At 47.0% G+C, this 19822-nt stretch overlaps 1 protein-coding gene across 1 annotated transcript in view; it reads left to right on the top strand.

Moving 5' to 3' along the window:
* Positions 1–19261, top strand: part of CCDC33 (coiled-coil domain containing 33) — a gene marked incomplete at its 5' end in the record, with an annotated part of 113439 nt that extends 94178 nt beyond the window's left edge. The window contains 10 exons of the mRNA XM_081292854.1: positions 14669–14831; positions 15113–15204; positions 15392–15523; positions 15612–15705; positions 16423–16589; positions 16928–17029; positions 17159–17170; positions 17569–17655; positions 18013–18126; positions 19129–19261. Of these exons, the coding sequence (XP_081148980.1) occupies positions 14669–14831; positions 15113–15204; positions 15392–15523; positions 15612–15705; positions 16423–16589; positions 16928–17029; positions 17159–17170; positions 17569–17655; positions 18013–18126; positions 19129–19254 (1089 nt within the window). The 3' untranslated portion in view covers positions 19255–19261. The remainder of the gene's footprint in view (positions 1–14668; positions 14832–15112; positions 15205–15391; positions 15524–15611; positions 15706–16422; positions 16590–16927; positions 17030–17158; positions 17171–17568; positions 17656–18012; positions 18127–19128) is intronic.
* Between the last annotated feature and the right edge of the window lie 561 nt (positions 19262–19822).

The following is a 19822-nucleotide window of genomic DNA, read 5'->3' as shown; positions in this document are numbered from 1 at the left end:
CCCTTTGATTTTCATGAGATACCCTCCCCCCATATCTTCCTTTTCCTTTTTCCTCTCTAGTTTCCACATAGGAGAGAAAACATAACAACCCTTGACCTTCTGAGTTTGGCTTATTTCACTTAACATAATGATCTTTATTTCCATTCATTTTCCTGCACATGACATAATTTCATTTTTCCTTATGGCTGAATAAAACTCCATTGTGTGTGTGTGTGTGTGTGTGTATATATATATATATGCCACACTTTCTCTAGTCATTCATCTGTTGATGGACAGATTCATTCCCTTTAAAGGTGTTGAAAAACTTAGTCTAGCAAAAGTGGCTTCTTTGACATCCTGAGGGCTGGTCTGCCAGGAGCAGCACCTTGGCCAATGCTTTATCTGAGAAAGGCAGACAGGTAGACACGCGCGCCCAGGAGCTGGAAGGAAGTCTGTAGCTGGTGTCCAGCAGATGGGAGATGCCAAGCTGGAGTGGCTCAGGGGTGGCTGCTGGTCAGAAGAGGTAAAGCTTCCAAGATAGAAAGGGGCCTAGAGAGCCTAGGCGCAGGGCTCAGTTCTGAAAGGAGGTCTAATTGTGCTGTGCCTGATACCTTGAAGTTCAAAGATGGAAATTTATTATGAAGGGCTTTGTCCAAGAGGCCAGGGAAAATGTTCTAGTATCTATTGCTACATAATAAATCACCTCCAAAACTTGGTAACTTAATCATTTTTCCTTTTACTATTACATCTCACAGTGCTGTGGGTCAGGCACTAGTTAAGACACAGCAGGAAGGGCTCCTCTCTACTCCAAGTTGTCCAGGTTTTCAACCAGGGTGACTTACAGGGCAGGGCTAGAACGGCTGGGGGCCAGGTGCACATGCACATGGCTCTTTCCCACACGGTTAGTTGGGCTTCCTTATAGCATGGTGGTCTTGGAGACACAGGACTTCTCCCTGGGGAAAGAACAGTGTTCTGGGAGGGAAGGGGAAGCTACAAGGCCAGTGATGAGGGAAGGGGGCTTAGACTCCACCTCTCAATGAGAAGGAGTAACAGCATTTTCCGCCATCTTCTGACCACCACAGAAGAAGGGCATGTTTTGAGGCAACACAAAGAAAATCCAACTGAAAAGGAAGGCAGAGAACTAGGAGGCCTACCTAAAGAAGGAGGCTGCAGAGAGCAGACTGGAGAGCCAGGAGCGTGGCAGAGGAAGTGCCCTCTCTGGGCAGAGGAAATACATGTAGAGAGAGTTGGTACACCACATGAGCTGGTTGATCAGGAGCAGAGGGATATCATGAGGAAGTAGAATTGCCTCTCTGCCTTGTTTAGAGTCAAGGCCTGGCCAGGCCCAAGGGCAGGACTCTTTCTGACTCAGAAATGCAGCCACCATAAATTCTAAGAGCACCTCACAGACCTGAGAGTATGGGATGGCTCATGGGCTGGATGGACATGCCTTCCCTCTCCAGTGGGCATCTTGCCTAGAAGTAACCTCAGTCCCTGGTGAAAGGAGAAAGTCAAGTGGCATCTTACCTATCACTTTGGACATGGTAGTTCCAGTCCCCCCATATTTGGCTCCACAGGACACTCCCTCCACAAATGCCTAGAGACTAAGTCCAGGCAAAGTTATGCCCCTCATGTATGAGGCAATCTTGACCAGACGACCTGGCCTTCCGGCCCCAGGGCCAGCTCCCTGCTCAGCAAAGTTGAGTGGAAATGCCTCTCTTTCAGACTCATTCCAATCAGAGGGCAAAAACAAAACAAATAAACCATAAGGGCCTGGTCAGTAAACAAACATTCAACAAAGGGTAGGTATGTCATTAAGGCACTCCAGGGCTGCCTACACAGAGAACATGTGCTAGGTGGATAGAATTTTGTCTGGTTTGCAAAGATTTAGGCTGTGCCTCAGGCACCTGCTGCTGCTCAGGCGGGAAGAGTTGGAATAACTTCGAGATGGGTCTTATCCCAAACCCCTTCCTTCCACACTCATCCCTGGGACTGGTACAAAGCAGAGGACTCAGCTGAGGTTCAGAATGCACTGTGTGACCTCAGGAAAGTCACTGCACCTCTCTGGTGTTCATGGATGGTTCTTAACAGAAGGCATCCCTTAGAACCTCTAAATGGGAGTTCCAGGGCAGGAAGTCTGGGAAGGCAAGCTGCATCCCCTGGAGAGGGACATATGTGCTGGGGGCTGGAGAGTGAGATCCTCCCCACCCCCTACACACATTCCTCTGCAACCTAAACTGTGGGGCCTGCCTCAGGGGGCCTGGGTTTTGAGACTGAAGGCTGAAGCCCAGCATCCGTGGGAGGCTGCTGCCCTCTGCCGGCTGAAGAGGCTAATCACATACAAGTGACCTGAGCCTCCAGTGTGGATTTGGGGGCCTGAAGACACAGAGGTTGAGTGGCTGCCTAGGGAAGGGCAAAGAAGGGGAGAAGGTGTGTTCCCAGCCCAGAAAACCCAGCGGCCTGGTGCAGCCTCATGCCCACCCTCTGTGCCCACTCCAGCCTCCCTTAGGAAGCTCTCTGCACTCTGGCTTGGCCAGCCTGCTCCCGCCCCCTTTCCTCCTACCTCTCTGGCAATTGCCCCATCTTGAGGGCTCCTAACCCTCCTTCACCTTCCCCACCCTGATTCTGAAGATCTGCTCCCTTCCCCAAGACTCCAATGTCACTTCCTGGGGGCCTGTCTTCCTACCTCTCAGCCCTCTACCCCTGCACACCCTCTGCTGTGCTCAGTCCTCATGGGCAGCCCCTTCCCCCATCTCCATACCCACTGCCTCTGCCCAGTGAGGGTCCCTTTGTGTCTCACCCTGCACATTGCTCTTGGCCTTTGTCTCCCCCGTCTGTCCTTAGTTCTGGGCATCCAGAAGGGTCTTAGCCCACCCTGTCTGGCTTTGGCCTTTGGTCAGCCTGCAAGATGGAGACCTGCCCTCTTTGGCCTGTCCTGCTGCTTCTCCAGTGGCATCCACCTCCCCTCCCCACACTCTGCCCTCCAGTAGCTCACCTGCCTTGTTCCTCGTCACACATTCCCACATCTTTGCCTTTGCCATGGTCTTTCCACCTGGGAGCCCTCAACCCCACCCCCCACATAACACCTACTCATCCAAGAGCCATCTCAGGTCATCGCCACCTCCAGGAAGCAGAGCCTCCTCTAACCCCCTCTGTTATAGATACTTCCTACCATCTCTCAGTGTAGAGAGAAGACCACTGCAGGCAGGGAAATTCTGAGCTCAACTGTGTTCCATGGCACAGACTTGGCACTCAGTGGCACTCTTTAAGTGTTGACCCTGTTTATTGTGCTGCTTCTGATGTAGGCACTATAACTGAATCTCTGAAACCTTGAGAATGCTATTACCAGCCTCAGTTTCCTCATCTGCACACTGAGGGCATACGGGTCCTTCTGCTCAACATGGTTGGTAGTGGCCACAAGTATATTTGAAAGCCCCCACTTGGTAATGGGCCTTAGATTCTGACATAGAGCTTCTTATTTGTGAGGGAGGGAGTTAAGCATTGTCCTCTTCAGGCTCTAGTAAGAGATAATCCCTACCCTTCAACCTCACTGGAAACTGGGCTTTGGAGCCTGTAAAATGGGAGTAATCCCATGAGCATACTTTTTGTACTCAGTGCCCCAGGGCTATTATAAGAATAATTTTTAAAAAATCATTGATGGTGCACACCCGTAATCCCAGTGACTCTGGAAACTGAGGCAGGAGGATCTCAAGTTCAAAGCCAGCCTCAGCAACTTAGCAAGGCCCTAAGCAACTCAGCAAGATCCTGTCTTTAAATAAAATATTTTAAAAGGCTAGGGATGTGGCTCAGTGGTTAAGTGCCACCGGGTTCAATCCCTGGTACCAAAAAAAAAAAAAAAAAAAAAATCATTCACAAGGGCTCATTCAAAAGGGAGGCACCGAGGAGCCAGCTCATCTCATGTCCCATCACTCTAGAGTAACCTTGAAGGAAGTGATTTTCCCATCCCACATGAAGACAGCAGGCTCAGAGGACAGCTGCCACCTTTTCAGAGCCAAAGAAGTGGTACGAGTGTGGCAAAGGCTGCTAGCACTCAGTGGCCATTGACCAGCTTAAATTGAGGCCTCTGCCATTTCTCCTCTCAGCAAGCTCTGAGGGCTGGGTCCTGGTCATGGGGGTGTCAGTGGGTAAGGTAGGTGCAGTGGGTGCTCCAGGATCAGGCATGATGGCTTTGGAGTCAATAACCCCAATCATTAACCCTTCCTCAGCCTCCCAAGCAGCTGGAATTACAGGTGTGTGCCACCGCTCCCAGTTCCCTCATGTTCGTTCATTTCACAACTTGCCAGCCCAGAGAGAAGTCAGCTGCACTCCCAGCAGACTGACATCTGGGGAAGAAAGAGAGCAGACGGCTCAGTGGGCTGGACCACAGGGAGAATCTGGGACATGGTGTCCTGTGTGATCTCAAGGCTAAGCTGTGACGCAGAGCATGGCCCTGAAGGCCAACCTGGCTCCAGGCTGTAGGGAGAGGTCAGGGCTGCCCTGTGGGCTGTGGCCTCCCAACTCAGCTGGGTTGCCCAAGATCCTCTGCTCAGCTGAGGAGGATGGGCCAGGCAGAGTAGTGAGCCAAGGCCAAGGGGTTACTCCATTCCCCTGGAGCAGCCAGGTTGGGGTGTGGGGCGGGGAGGATGGGGGCCTGTGGAGGAGGACAGGGCCAGCCTTCAGGGATGAAGATCCACTGGACCCATTGCCCCCTCCTCCAGCGGGCTCCATCTGGCTGAGGGGGAGCCCCCCCACCAGAAGCCCAGCTCTTACTCTGTCACTTCCTTTCTTGTTCTGAGTCTCAACTTTCTTCATCTGTCAAGGGGGTGTTAATTATTACAGAGCTCTGCTTAACCAACCCCCCACCCCCACCCCAGACTGGAGTTGGAGAACAGTGGGCTCTTAGGACGCTTCCCTGAATGAATCAGACTCAAGGGGTGGGCCAAGAGGCTGGCAGCCCTTCCTCCCGGGACTCTGCCATACGAACAAGTTCTGGATGGGAGCATCTCAATTTCCTTCATGCTCATTTTTTTTTTTTTTGAAACGGGGGATTGAATTCAGGGGCACTTAACCATTGAGCCATGTCCTCACTCCTTTTTTTTCATATTTATCTTTTAGTTATAGTTGGACACAATACCTTTATTTAATTTATTTATTTTTATGTGGTGCTGAGAATTGAACCCAGGGCCTCGCACGTGCGAGGTGAGCACTCTACCATTGAGCCACAGTCCCAGCACCCCCAAAAATACTTTTTTTTATTGGTTGTTCACAACATTACAAAGCTCTTGACATATCATATTTCATACATTAGATTGAAGTGGGTTATGAACTCCCAATTTTACCCCAAATGCAGATTGCAGAATCACGTCGGTTACACATCCACATTTTTACATACTGCCATATTAGTGACTGTTGTATTCTGCTACCTTTCCTATCCCCTACTATCCCCCCTCCCCTTCCCTCACATCTTCTCTCTCTACCCCATCTACTGTAATTCATTTCTCTCCTTGTTAATTTTCCCATTCCCCTCACAACCTCTTATATGTAATTTTGTATAGCAATGAGGGTCTCCCTTCATTTCCATGCAGTTTCCCTTTTCTCTCTCTTTCCCTCCCATCTCATGTCTCTGTTTAAAGTTAATCTTTTCTTCCTGCTCTTCCTCCCTACTCTGTTCATAGTTGCTCTCATTATATCAAAGAAGACATTTGGTATTTGTTTTTTAGGGATTGGCTAGCTTCACTAAGCATAATCTGCTCTAGTGCCATCCATTTCCCTGCAAATTCTATGATTTTGTCATTTTTTATTGCTGCATAGTACTCCATTGTGTATAGATGCCACATTTTTTTTATCCATTCATCTATTGAAGGGCATCTGGGTTGGTTCCACAGTCTAGCTATTGTGAATTGTGCTGCTATGAACATCGATGTGGCAGTATCCCTGTAGCATGCTATTCTAAGGTCTTCAGGGAATAGTCCAAGAAGGGCAATAGCAGGGTCAAATGGTGGTTCCATTCCCAGCTTTCCCAGGAATCTCCATACTGCTTTCCAAATTGGCCGCACCAATTTGCAGTCCCACCAACAATGTACAAGTGTACCCTTTTCTCCACATCCTCACCAGCACTTGTTGTTGTTTGACTTCATAGTGGCTGCCAATCTTACTGGAGTGAGATGGTATCTTAGGGTGGTTTTGATTTGCATTTCTCTGACTGCTAGAGATGGAGAGCATTTTTTCATGTACTTGTTGATTGATTGTATGTCCTCCTCTGAGAAGTATCTGTTCAGGTCCTTGGCCCATTTGTTGATTGGGTTATTTGTTATCTTATTGTCTAATTTTTTGAGTTCTTTGTATACTCTGGATATTAGGGCTCTATCTGAAGTGTGAGGAGTAAAAATTTGTTCCCAGGATGTAGGCTCCCTATTTACCTCTCTTATTGTTTCTCTTGCTGAGAAAAAACTTTTTAGTTTAAGTAAGTCCCATTTGTTAATTCTTGTTATTAACTCTTGTGCTATGGGTGTCCTATTAAGGAATTTGGAGCCCGACCCCACAATCTGTAGATCGGAGCCAACTTTTTCTTCTATCAGATGCAGAGTCTCTGATTTGATATCAAGCTCCTTGATCCATTTTGAGTTAACTTTTGTGCATGGCGAGAGAAAGGGATTCAGTTTCATTTTGTTGCATATGGATTTCCAGTTTTCCCAACACCATTTGTTGAAGATGCTATCCTTCCTCCATTGCATGCTTTTAGCCCCTTTATCAAATATAAGATAGTTGTAACTTTATGGATTAGTCTCTGTGTCCTCTATTCTATACCATTGGTCCACCCGCCTGTTTTGGTACCAGTACCATGCTGTTTTTGTCACTATTGCTCTGTATTATAGTTTGAAATCTGGTATCGCTATACCGCCTGATTCACACTTCCTGCTTAGAATTGCTTTTGCTATTCTGGGTCTTTTATTTTTCCATATGAATTTCATGATTGCTTTATCTATTTCTACAAGAAATGCCATTGGGATTTTGATTGGTATCGCATTAAACCTATAGAGAACTTTTGGTAATATCGCCATTTTGATAATGTTAGTTCTGCCTATCCATGAACAGGGTATATTTTTCCATATTCTAAGATCTTCTTCTACTTCTCTCTTTAGGGTTCTGTAGTTTTCATTGTATAAATCTTTCACCTCTTTTGTTAGGTTGATTCCCAAGTATTTTATTTTTTTTTTTTGAGGCTATTGTGAATGGAATGTTTTTCCTCATTTCCGTTTCAGAAGTTTTGTCGCTGATATACAGAAATGCCTTTGATTTATGCGTGTTGATTTTATATCCTGCCACTTTGCTGAATTCATTTATTAGTTCTAGTAGTTTCTTTGTAGATCCTTTTGGGTCTTCTAGGTATAGGATTATGTCGTCCGCAAATAGTGATAATTTAAGTTCTTCTTTTCCTATTTTTATGCCTTTAATTTCTTTTGTCTGTCTAATTGCTCTGGCTAGTATTTCAAGGACTAAATTAAATAGAAGTGGTGAGAGAGGGCATCCCTGTCTTGTTCCAGATTTTAGAGGGAATGCCTTTAACTTTTGTCCATTCAGAATGATGCTAGCCTGAGGCTTAGCATAGATAGCTTTTACAATGTCAAGGTAAGTTCCTGTTATCCCTAGTTTTTCTAATGTTTTGAACATAAAGGGATGCTGTACTTTGTCAAATGCTTTCTCTGCGTCTATCGAGATGATCATATGGTTCTTATCCTTAAGTCTATTGATGTGGTGAATAACATTTATTGATTTCCGTATATTGAACCATCCTTGCATCCCAGGGATGAATCCTACTTGATCATGGTGCACAATTTTTTTGATGTGTTTTTGTACTCGATTCGCCAGAATTTTATTGAGGATTTTTGCATCTAGGTTCATTAGAGATATTGGTCTGTAGTTTTCTTTCTTTGAGGTGTCTTTGTCTGGTTTCGGAATCAGGGTGATGTTGGCCTCATAGAATGAATATGGAAGAGCTCCCTCTTTTTCTATTTCCTGAAATAACTTGAAAAGTATTGGTATTAATTCTTCTTTAAAGGTTTTGTAAAACTCTGCTGTATACCCATCCGGTCCTGGGCTTTTCTTGGTTGGTAGTCTTTTGATGGCTTCTTCAATTTCATCCATTGATATTGGTCTGTTCAAATTGTGTGTATCCTCCTGACTCAGTCTGGACAAATCATATGACTTAAGAAATTTATTGATGTCTTCACTATCTTCTATTTTATTGGAATATAGGTTTTCAAAATAATTTCTAATTGTCTTCTGTATTTCTGTAGCATCTGTTGTGATATTGCCTTTTTCATCCTGTATGTTAGTAATTTGAGTTCTCTCTCTTCTTCTCTTCGTTAGCATGGCTAAAGGTCTGTCGATCTTATTTATTTTTTCAAAGAACCAACTTTTAGTTTTGTTAATTTTTTCAATAGTTTCTTTTGTTTCAATTTCATTGATTTCCGCTCTGATTTTAATTATTTCTTGCCTTCTGCTACATTTGCTGTTATTTTGCTCTTCCTTTTCCAGGGCTTTGAGATGAAGTGTGAGCTCATTTATTTGTTGGTTTTTTCTTTTTTTGAGGAATGACCACCAGGTGATGAATTTCCCTCTTAAAACTACTTTCATTGTGTCCCATAGATTCCGATATGTTGTGTCTGTATTTTCATTTATCTCTAAGAATTTTTTTATTTCCTCCTTTATGTCTTCTGTAACCCATTGATCATTCAGTAACATATTGTTCATTTTCCATGTGATGTAGGATTTTTCCTTCCTTCTTTTATCATTGATTTCCAGTTTTATTCCATTATGATCAGATAAAATGCATGGTATTATCTCCACCCCTTTATATTTACTGAGGGTTGCCCTATGGCATAATATATGGTCTATTTTTGAGAAGGATCCATGTGCTGCTGAGAAAAAAGTATATCCATTTGATGATGGTTGATATATTCTATATATGTCAGTTAAGTCTAGGTTATTGATTGTGGTATTGAGTTCTATAGTTTCTTTATTCAACTTTTGTTTGGAGGATCTGTCCAATGGTGAGAGAGGTGTGTTGAAGTCACCCATAATTATTGTGTTGTGGTCTATTTGATTCTTGAACTTGAGGAGAATTTGTTTTATGAATGTCGCAGCACCATTATTTGGTGCATAAATATTGATAATTGTTATGTCTTGTTGGTGAATGGTTCCTTTTAATAGTATATAATGTCCTTCCTTATCCCTTTTGATTAAGTTAGTCTTGAAGTTGATTTTATTCGATATGAGGATGGCCACCCCTGCTTGCTTACGAGGACCGTGTGCGTGGTATATTTTTTCCCATCCTTTCACCTTCAGCCTGTGTATGTCTTTTCCAATCAGATGTGTCTCCTGGAGGCAGCATATTGTTGGATTTGTTTTTTTAATCCATGATACCAGCCTATGTCGCTTTATTGGAGAGTTTAAGCCATTAACATTCAGAGTTACTATTGATATATGGTTTGTACTTCCAGCCATGTTTGATTATTTATACTTTTTTAAAAAAATTTAGTTTGTTTCTCCATGATTATCTTTCCCCTCACCCTCTGTCTTTACCGAGGCACTTCCCACTGATGGTTTTGGTTATTGTTTTTCATTTCTTCCTCGTGTAGTGTTTTGCTCAAAATGCTTTGCAATGCGGGTTTTCTGGCTGCAAATTCTTTTAACTTTTGTTTATCATGAAAGATTTTTATTCCGTTGTCATACCTGAAGCTTAATTTTGCTGGATACAGAATTCTTGGTTGGCATCCATTGTCTTTCAGTGTTTGAAATACGTTGTTCCAGGATCTTCTCGCTTTCAGTGTCTGTGATGAAAAATCTGTTGTTAACCTTATTGGTTTACCCCTGAATGTAATCTGCCTCCTTTCTCTTGTAGCTTTTAATATTTTCTCTTTGTTCTGTATATTGGATATCTTCATAACAATGTGTCTTGGCGTTGGTCTACTGTGATTTTGTGTGCTCGGTGTCCTGTATGCATCTTCAATTTGTATATCTGTTTCCTTTTTTATTTCTGGAAAGTTTTCTGTAATTATTTCATTCAGCAGGTTACTCATTCCCTTGGTTTGAATCTCTGTACCTTCTTCTATCCCGATGACTCATAAGTTTGTTTTTTTTTATGTTATCCCATAACTCTTGGATGTTTTTCTCGTGATTTTTTTACCAGCCTTTCTGAGTTGGCTAGACTCTTTTTTTTTTTTTTTTTTTTTTTTAAAGAGAGAGTGATAGAGGGAGAGAGAGAGAGAGAATTTTTTAATATTTATTTTTTAGTTCTCGGCGGACACAACATCTTTGTTGGTATGTGGTGCTGAGGATCGAACCCGGGCCGCACGCATGCCAGATGAGCGCGCTACCGCTTGAGCCACATCCCCAGCCCGGCTAGACTCTTTTCAAGATGATATATTTTGTCTTCATTATCTGACGTTCTGGCTTCACTTGCTCCACTCTGTTAGTGATACTCTCAATTGAGTTTTTAATTTGGTTTATCGTTTCCTTCATTTCTAGAATTATTGTTTGATTATTTTTTTATAATCTCTATCTCCTGATAAAGATGCTTAACTTCTTCTTTTATCTGTTTATGTAATTCATTCTCAATGTGTTCTTTCACTGCTTGAATTTGCTGTCTCGTATCCTCTTTAAGGTTCCATTCCATCTGTCTAAGGTGTTCCTTGAGTTCTTTATATGACCATTTTTCTGATGACTCTAGGTCCTCCTGAATATTTAGGCTGTCCTGCATTGTTTGTACTCCTTTTCTTCCTTGATTTTTCAAGTTGCTCATGTTACTTCTTGTTCTGTTTGACTGCTGAGTTACTGTTTACTCCTATAAATTTATTTGATGCTTGGGAGGAAAGGTATTAGAAGGGAAGGGAAGAAGTCACTAAAGAGAATGAGAGTAAGCAGGTAGAATTCAAGGAAGGGGAATAAGAAAATTGAGAAGAAATTAAAAGACAAAAGAAGAAAAAATAATAGGAAATAAAAAAAGAAAAAAAATTTTTTTTAATTAAAAAATAATAATAAAAAAATTAACATTAAAATTAGAAGAAAAAAAAATTTTAAAAATTGTAAAAAAAAATTTAAAAACAACAAGAAAGAAAAATGAAAATGAAAGAAAAAACCCAAATCAAAAAAAGAGTAAAAAAAACTAATAAATGCAGTCTTAGAGTTTGATTAACTTCTCTTCCAGTAGGTGGCACTGTGCCCACCAGGCCAAGTTTCTCCTGTCAATATGCAGGAACCAATCACTGTGCAGCAGCTCCTCCTCCCAGGCTGGGCGAGTCTCCAATCCTGAGTGCCTAGGGCCTCCTCTTGTGTCTAGTCACTTCCCCACTTTTCCTCTAGCCAGGCCCCTCTCACGGGTGCCGCTCACCACAATACTGGCTACATGCCAGGTCTGCTGCTCCCGGGAGCCCTGTTTTCATGAACGACTGGGCACACTCTCCCTGTTTGCCATTCCCTCAGACCCTAAGTTTGTAGAGCTTGGGGCTGAGAATCCTCAGCGAATTTTACTTGCCCTCCGGTAGCCACGCCCCCAGTAACTGGTACAAGAGACCTCAGTTGTCAGCACTGGTGAGAGCAGTAGCCGGGAGTTCCAAGCCACGGGTCCCATGCCACGTCTGATTCCCTCGGTCTGGCTATCGCGCTCACGGGAGAGCTGGGGGGGGCCCTTACGGTAGAGCTGGGAGGGGCCCTTAAGGTTTCCCCGATGTGTGGAGAGGGAAGGCTAGGGAATTACACACCTGTAGCCGCAGGTTTCAATGAAGTTATCTCCTCCGCCGCAGTCTGGTGACGTCAGTTCTCTGCCATGGTGGTATCTCTTGCAAATGGCGACAGTTCGTTTCCCTTTGCCGGGCACCAATGCAACGGGTGGGTCCTTACTGTCTCTCCCAAGCCCCGTTTCAAACCTGTGGCCACTACCTATGAAGGCTCAGTTGGCATTTACCTCCGTAGGAACAGAAGGGCCGACCAGTTGTTTCAGCCGGATGGATTAGTGCTGAGTCACAGCTGTTTGTCGCCGGGAAGCAGGCAAACGGGAGCTTGAATTCAGCCGATCCGGGCTCAGTGTGTGTTCTGAGAGGCCCAGACTGTTCACCCCAGATCCACGTCAGTTCAGCATTGCCTAGTGATCCTGGTGCCGGTCCTGGGAGTCAGGGGCAAGTGTGGTTTCTCCCGGTTCCAACGGCTGCTGTTGAGGTGACGGGTGCCCAAAGTGGCGGGTGATGGGACCGTCAGGGTCCAGGCCACCGGGGCTGCTCAGGGTGCCAGAGGTGCCCCAAAAAAATACTTTTTGTATTTTATCTAGAGACAGGATCTCAATGAGTTGCTCAGGACCTCACTAGGTTGCTGAGGTGGGCTTTGAACTCACGATCCTCCTGCCTCAGCCTCCCAAGCAGCTTGGATTACAGGTGTGTGCCACCGCTCCCAGCTCCCTCATGTTCTTTTCATTTCACAACAGAGAATAACTATCTCTGTGTTGGCACAACTAATTTCAGGCCATTCTTTGTAATTACTGCCTATAGAACAGAAGCTAAGCAGACCTAAGCTGAACTGCAATGAGCATCCTTGAACAGCGCGTGTGTGTGTGTGTGTGCGTGTGTGCACGCATATGTGTGTGTAAAGGAGAAAACCCTAAAATCCAAGAAACCTATTTGGATGCTGTTGTAATTGTCCAGAGCAGACATGATAAGAGGTTGGACCAGACCTGGGAAAGAATGGAGGAGAGCGATTTCTTTTGCTGAAATGTGATGGGCCTTCTCCAGCCAGTGTACTGGGCCTCCAAACCCCTGTCAGTCATGAGCTGCCATAAACTGAAGACTTAGATCTCAGCAGAGGAGTGGGCAAAGGAGGCTAGGGGAGCAAGGGGGAAGCAAGGGTCTGACTAAACATCCATAAAACCAAAATGGGATGGAATAAGAATAGTACCTCCAAATGAGAGATGGCTGGACAGGGACCAAGCCAGGGGCTTCACACACCCACTCCAAGGCTCTCAGCAAACCCAGGTGTCTCCCATATGAGGACTCTCAAGCTCAGAAGTTCTGAGTTACACAATCTGTCAGTAGCCATATTGGGCTTCCAATCTGGACCTGGCCACAAATTTTGTTTGTGTGCAGTCCCAGGGCTAAACATCTGGGTTAACATGCTGACTGGGGACGCCAGATGGGCAGATCTAGAGAAGCCAAGACCTGGAATACAGCAGGAGCAGGTGCTAGGGAGATAGACCCAGCTCTCATAACAGTTAGAGGGAGTCCAGCCAGAAAGCTAGACAGTAGCAGGTGACAAGTGGTGTCTGATGATCCCCTGTGTCTGAGGACTCCTCCCCCAGAAGACAGTGGCCTCCAGCAGCAGGTGGAAGGCAATGGCTGGGAAGCCAGGCCACATCCCCAAGCAGCAGGGGCCCCAGGTGGGAGTTGGGGAAAATCTGCTTGCGGGGGGGGGGGGGGTTTGGGAGCCTGCAGGCCCATAAGCTCCCACCGCATGGGCAAGGCCTCCTATAGCTTCAGGAAGCCCACAGGCCACCAGGGCTCAGCAAATTTCCCTTCCCAACTCAGTTCTACTCCCTCTATCTGGATACTTCTGGTTTTATGCATTTAGATTTTGTGCTGCTTAGGTTTAAGAAACTCCATAATTTTAAAAATAAATAATAGTAAGTAAGCAGTTTCTGATTATAAAGCAAATACATATAAATATGTCTTATTAATTTTTCATGTGCATATTTGGGCAGACATGAAAGTATTTCCAAATTGGGATCAGAAAAATAATTCTTGTTTATAGCTTGATTTTATCACTTCTCATTATAGTGGGAGGTATTCATGGGTGGGAGCCTCATGACAGGGTTGAACAGTGTTTAAGAGCAGACTCAAGGGCCAACAGGCCTGGATTTCAGATGCTGGCTCAGCCATACATTCGTTTTTATCACTGAGCAGGTTATTTACCTTTCTGAGCCTTGGTTTTCTCACCTGTAAAATGGTAACAGTACCCACCCTCATAGGCTTACATGAGGGAAGCCACATAAAACACTTAGAAGGAGACCTAGAACAAAGTAGATGCTCAATGAACCTCAGATATGAGTGTTATTGTTATTTCTAACCTCTTAATTGTGTCTGCTTCCTGGCCTCACATCTTGTAGCTGCATTTTGACCTTAATCCTGACCTCATCTGAGTCTTCCAGTCCTGCCTTGTGTCCCTTCCTGACTGCTAGGCTAGTTGGGGAGCTAGTGTCAGGGTTAGCTCCGAAGTATCACTTAGTGTTATTTCTAAGAGGCTCTTCCCTGGGATCAGCAATATTAGGGGAAAGGAAGAGGGAGGAGGCAAAGGAGTGGTTATTATTTGGCCAGACTCTGGAAACACGGCCCTGATCCTTTCAAGTCTGCTGCCCATTGGCTTTCTCATCTGGTGTCTGAGCCTTGGGTTTCCCCCTGAGCTTGCATCACAGGAATTGATGTGGCCCCTGGGAAAGCACATTAGTGCAGCATCCCTAATGCAGCCAGAAGGGATAGGGAGCAAGTCATAACCAGCCCTCAAGGGAGATGCTAAAACTTGGAGTCACAGGTTGGGACTCATGTGGCTCATGGTCCTTGAAATAGCCCCACTGACTCCCAAATAAAGGCATATATGTGGGATGGAACTGTGGGGCCAGGGACTCAGCTCTAGACTCTGGCATCCACAGGAGATGAACAACTACCAGCGGGCCATGCAGAAGATGGCAGAGGACATCCTGTTACTGCGCAAACAGGCCAGCAACTTAGAGTGGGAGAACCGGAGGCTGAGAAGCCACCTGACCCAGCAGGAAGTAGAAGAGGGGCAGACCAAAGATGAAGCCTCAGACCTGGGTGAGGATGTACAGGCCACTAAAGGCATCCAGAATCTTGTCTGAGCCAAGGCTCTGGATTGGAGATAGGGTGGTGGGAAGCTTTTCCCAGATACGCATGCAGCTGGACTTGAGCTAGCAAGACTGCCCCGCACACGCCACCCACAGACACTCAAAGGGTCCCTGCCCAGCTGGTCCTCTCGGGGGTGGGAGATGGAGTATCCAGTCCGGTTGCAAGCCCCCAATTATGCTGATCTGAGCTAAGAGAGGCTCCACCCTGAGCCAGCTCCCTGCCCGTCCCAGCAATGTCCGTGAAGGAGAAGCTGCTGATGAAGGAGCTGGACTTGAGGAAGCTGAGGGACAAGGTGCAGCATCTGCAGAACGAGCTGATCCGGGTGAGCTGAGGCTTTCGGAGCAGAGGGGGAGGGAGTTGGGTGGCAGCATCAGGAGACGTGTCCTGAGCAGAAGATGCGTTGAGGGAAGAATGACCAGCCCACAGAGGATTCAGCAGGGGGCTGGGTGGACCCCCTCAGCCAAGAGTGACTCCCAGGCACCCATTCTCCCCCTTCCCTCCCTGCACAGAAAAATGATCGAGAGAAGGAGTTGCTCCTCCTGTGCCAGGCTCAGAATTTCCAGGACGCGAAGCTGAGGCGGTACCAGGACAAGCTGATAAAGATGAAGGCGCTGGAGGAGACTGTGAGGCACCAGGAGAAGGCAGGTGCAGGGGTTGCCAGCTGGGGGCCTTCAGATAGGAAGGTGTGGCACCCCCAGGCTAGCCCAGCCTCCGTGCTCTGCCTGCCAGGTGATCCAGAAGATGGAGCAGGTACTAGAGGACAGGCTACGGGACAGAAAAGAAACCCCACCACCCAACAAGCTGCAGAAGAAACCCAACCCTGGTAGGTCTGCACCCCTAAGTGGATGTGAATGAATTGACTCCCCAGATTTTGCCCCATCCCTGGAGCTCCTCCTTCTAAGTCCCCTGAGCTTAAGGAGAATCTGCAAAGAGAGACCATGCTCAGTTGTATCCGTGACCTGAGATACCCAGGATGAAGTCCACCCCTCCACCCCCCCCCCCCCCGCTCACTCAGTTGGGGAGCTGGTATCAGGGTTTAGTTCCGAAGTAGCACTTAGTGTGATACTTGGCACTTCCAGAATGCCCTGAGCTATCTCCTCCTGCCAGGGAGCCTCTTAGGACAAGACAGGACACTGTGTGAGTCAGGCCATCGATTGGAGAATCCTTGCTAACTAGGAGCACTAGGACTCCCCCCAAAGAGGGCTACCTGGGACATCAGTTCCCAACTCCTTAACCCCAAAACCCTTTGAATTATTTCCCCATCTCTCCACATCTTCAAAGATTCTGCCTCTGCAAAGCAAATAAACAAAAAGACTTTGAGAATCCATGATTTCTTTTCCCCACCGGTGCTAATCAGAGCCACAAATCAGAGATGGCTCTGATGAATAAGAAAGAATGAGGTGACTCCATATCAGATCTGTCCAAAGCAAGAGGTTACCCCGTGCTGCCTCTGTAGTCTCCCAGGACAGAATGGAACAAAATGCTGGGACATGGAGGCAAGACAGCCCATCTCACGAACACCTGTGTCCCATGTTCACAGCCTTCCCTTTGCTCTCAGGTCCTGGCCTTCCCCTGAGTTCTACAAGAGAGAACCTGCCTATTGACGTTTACTCAGTGCTACTGGCAGAAAACTCAAGGCTACGGGAAGAGCTGGAAAAGAACCGTCACCAGATGGGCCCCATCATTCTACAGCAGCAGGCCCTGCCGGTAAGAGCCACCAGTACAGGCTTGGCCTTGACCCACCTGCGCCAGTCACCAGGTGTCTGGTAGTCATCCACAGCACGGTCCAAGTTGATGATTAAGACCAGGAGGCTAGGCTTCCCACTTTGCCCATGAGCCTGGCATATTCTGGAACGTGAGCTCTCAGGCCTTGCTCTTTTTCTCCTGGGAATGCATGTATCTGAAAACTTCTACCATACCTACATCCTGGGAGAAAGCAAGCCCCTGACTGATCCCTAACTCCTTTGGTGACATGGCTTGCTTCCACCGATCCCAGTATTTCCTGGGATTGGTGCAACCTTGGAGAGTCCTTTTCCCCATCCCAGGTGGATCCTGGGGAGTTGGGAGCAGGTGGAGACTTGGCAGAGAGGCTGCGAGAGACAGATGGCCCAGGCCACTCCAAGTGCACAGAGACCTTGCCCGCACAGGTGGGTGTCCCAAGGCCTAGAGATGCCTAGTCCCCCTCCACTTCCCAGGTAGTTCCAGGTGTTCCCCACTGTAAATGGAATTATAGTCAGAGTGGGGTGCACACAGGAGAGTGATTCTCTTCATCCCAGGACTTGCAGGAGGTGAGTTCTATTTGGGAACCCTGATGCACGGACATTCAGGTAAAGTGTGGGGGTTGGGGAGCCCTCCCTTCACAGATGTTTTCCCCCTATCAAAAGATTCCCTGCTGAACTGTCTTCTGTGCATTCATGGGAGCCACTTGATTCATTTCACACTTGAAAATTGATGCGTAATAACTTCAGATGCCCCAAATCATGGAAGAAATAGCTATGAAAAAAAGCGCGCACCCAGCCTATGCTGAACTTCAGGAGGAGGGTCGGGCCCAGGGGCCCCGGTCTGAGGCTCTGTGTGGGGAGCTGGTTGGAACTCAAACCTGGCTGGATTCTCCTTCAGTGCCTTGCTGCTTCCTGAGCTCACCTCACAAGCTGGGGCCTTGATGAGTTTTTTGCTTTGCCCATAGGATCTTCTTGCCAGTAATTCAGATAAATTTAATCTCCTGGCTAAGCTGGAACGGGCTCAGAGCCGGATCTTATCCCTGGAAAGCCAGGTGGGTGAGGTGCAGGGGTTGATGAGACTACATAGGCTCTCTGATCAGTGTGTGGCCAGGATGGGTGCTCAGTGTATGTCCAGGATCTAGGGTCAGTCTATGACCAGCATCAGAGTCCAGTGTGCAGCTGTGGTCAGAGTGAAGGCCCAGTGTGAACCCCAAGTCAGGACTCACTCAGTATGTTGTTGGGATACAGAGAAGGTATCTGTCCCTCTCGCTGTCCCTTCTACCCCTGAAGTCTCTTGCCCAGAGCTTGGCTTTCTGCTCAGAGAAAATGCTCGGGGTCTGGCTGTCCTGGGTCTCAGAGATGGGCCCTACTGCCCACTGGTTCTCCAGCTGCCCTCTTCATGTCTGCAGTTAGAGGACTCAGCTCGACGCTGGGGACGAGAAAAACAGGACTTGGCCACACGGCTACAGGAGCAAGAACACGGCTTTGGGCCCCCCTCAGAACCTATCATCGTAAACCAGCCTGTAAGTGACCCCTTCAGAGGAGCTTGTGGGGGCTCAAGTGGTAGAGCCACCCACCCCCACCCAAATCACTGATCACTGAAAAAAACTTGAGACCAGCTCCTGGGCTGAGCGTCAGAAGTCCTGGGCTGAAGTTCCTGCTCTGTTCCCAACAGAAGCCCTTGTGTGGCCTCAGTTTCCCCACCTGTCTAGGGGAATAGAAACCCCAGCCAAAACTACCCCTTCCCCAACATATTATTGTGAAATTCAAGGAGGAGATGACTAGAGAAAAGGGGCAGCCCATGTGGGCATTTCTGCAATATCCTGGCACTGCCAGTACTCTAGGACTGTTTTGTTTTGTTTTTGTGGTACCAGGGATTTAGCCCAAGGGCACTGTATAACTGAACTACATTCTCAGCCCTTTTAAATTTTTATTTTGAGATGGGATTCTCTCTAAATTGCTGAGGCTGGCCTCAAACTTATGATCCTCCTGCTTCAGCCTCCTAAGTCACTGAGATTACAGGCTGTGCCCCCATATCTGGTTGTCTAGGACAGGTTTTGCTCATGGACAGAGTAGCTTGTACCCCTACACCCACCCAACTCCCAGTCCCAAGGTTCTTCCTCCCATCAGCCACCCTTTTGAAGTAATCATAATGCTGCTGTAGGCTCCCAAGGCCTACTCACAGATGTCCCTCAAGCTTAGCTCTAGGGACACTGGCCCCCAAAACTAAGATCCTGATTACTTCTGCTCTTAAGCCATCTGTTCTTTGCTCATGGCTGAGGCTCCACAGCTCCTGAGAAGGACCTGAGAATGGGACTGACAGGGAACACAGGGCCACCTTTGAAACTCACCTGAGCCCTGCAGACTTAGGTGTTCCATGCTGTGATCAAATGGGTCTAGAAATCTTTGGGAAGTCACAGCCCACTGGGTTTTGGATCCTTGCCTTACCAGGCAAGATGCCCTAGAACAGGTTACCCCTGGGGACAGAAGTATACTCACTGGCGGCCGTGCTTTGCCTACCACAGAATGGCTCAACCAACTCCAAGGATCTCAGGCGGCCCTCTAAGCTGGAGACTGCACAGCCCAACCAAGACAAGCAGCTCAACAGGCCCTCGAACCACCAGAATATCTCCAACTCCCAGCAGGCCTGAGCCTTCCCGCATGCTGAGGAGTCTCACCCCACCCCTCAAAGATGACTTTATTAAATGTTGTACCTCAGTGAGCTTTCGCCTCTTTCCTGAAGCAAGGTAGCCTGGGGCCTCCACTTCTTCCTCCCAGACCCCACTCTGGTCCTAAGCCTTCCCTCTGCGGCAGCCATATAACCTCCAGCCTGATGTAGGAGCTGGCATCTTCAGAAAGCCAAAGGCCATAATGAACCCCGGAGGGTGGTGAGAAGAGGCACCAGGGAGGTAGGACCCTCCTGAACTGCCAGAGGAAGTGAGGCCACTGGAAACCAGCTCTGTTTGCAGACAAGAGGAAGACGGGGACTTCCCACCTGCCCAAGTATCTATTCTGTCAGAAATCCTTTCTTTTTTCTTTTTTTGAGTTTGGTTCATCAGATGTTTAGGGAAGGGGAAAAACTTGAAGTCCTCCTGTCAACTAGGGTGAGAATGAGCTGGCTAGGTTATGTCCAAATGCAGCCAGTGATGGGAAAGCAGACAGGACTCAGGAAGGAGTCCTCATAGAGTCAACAGGCCCAGGTTCTGGCCACAAGCATCA

This window comes from Spermophilus citellus (assembly GCF_964194105.1).
Source record: "Spermophilus citellus genome assembly, chromosome: 4".
NCBI lineage: Eukaryota > Metazoa > Chordata > Mammalia > Rodentia > Sciuridae > Spermophilus > Spermophilus citellus.
Note: the sequence above shows the minus strand (reverse complement) of the source record. Positions and strands in the feature narration are given on the sequence as shown.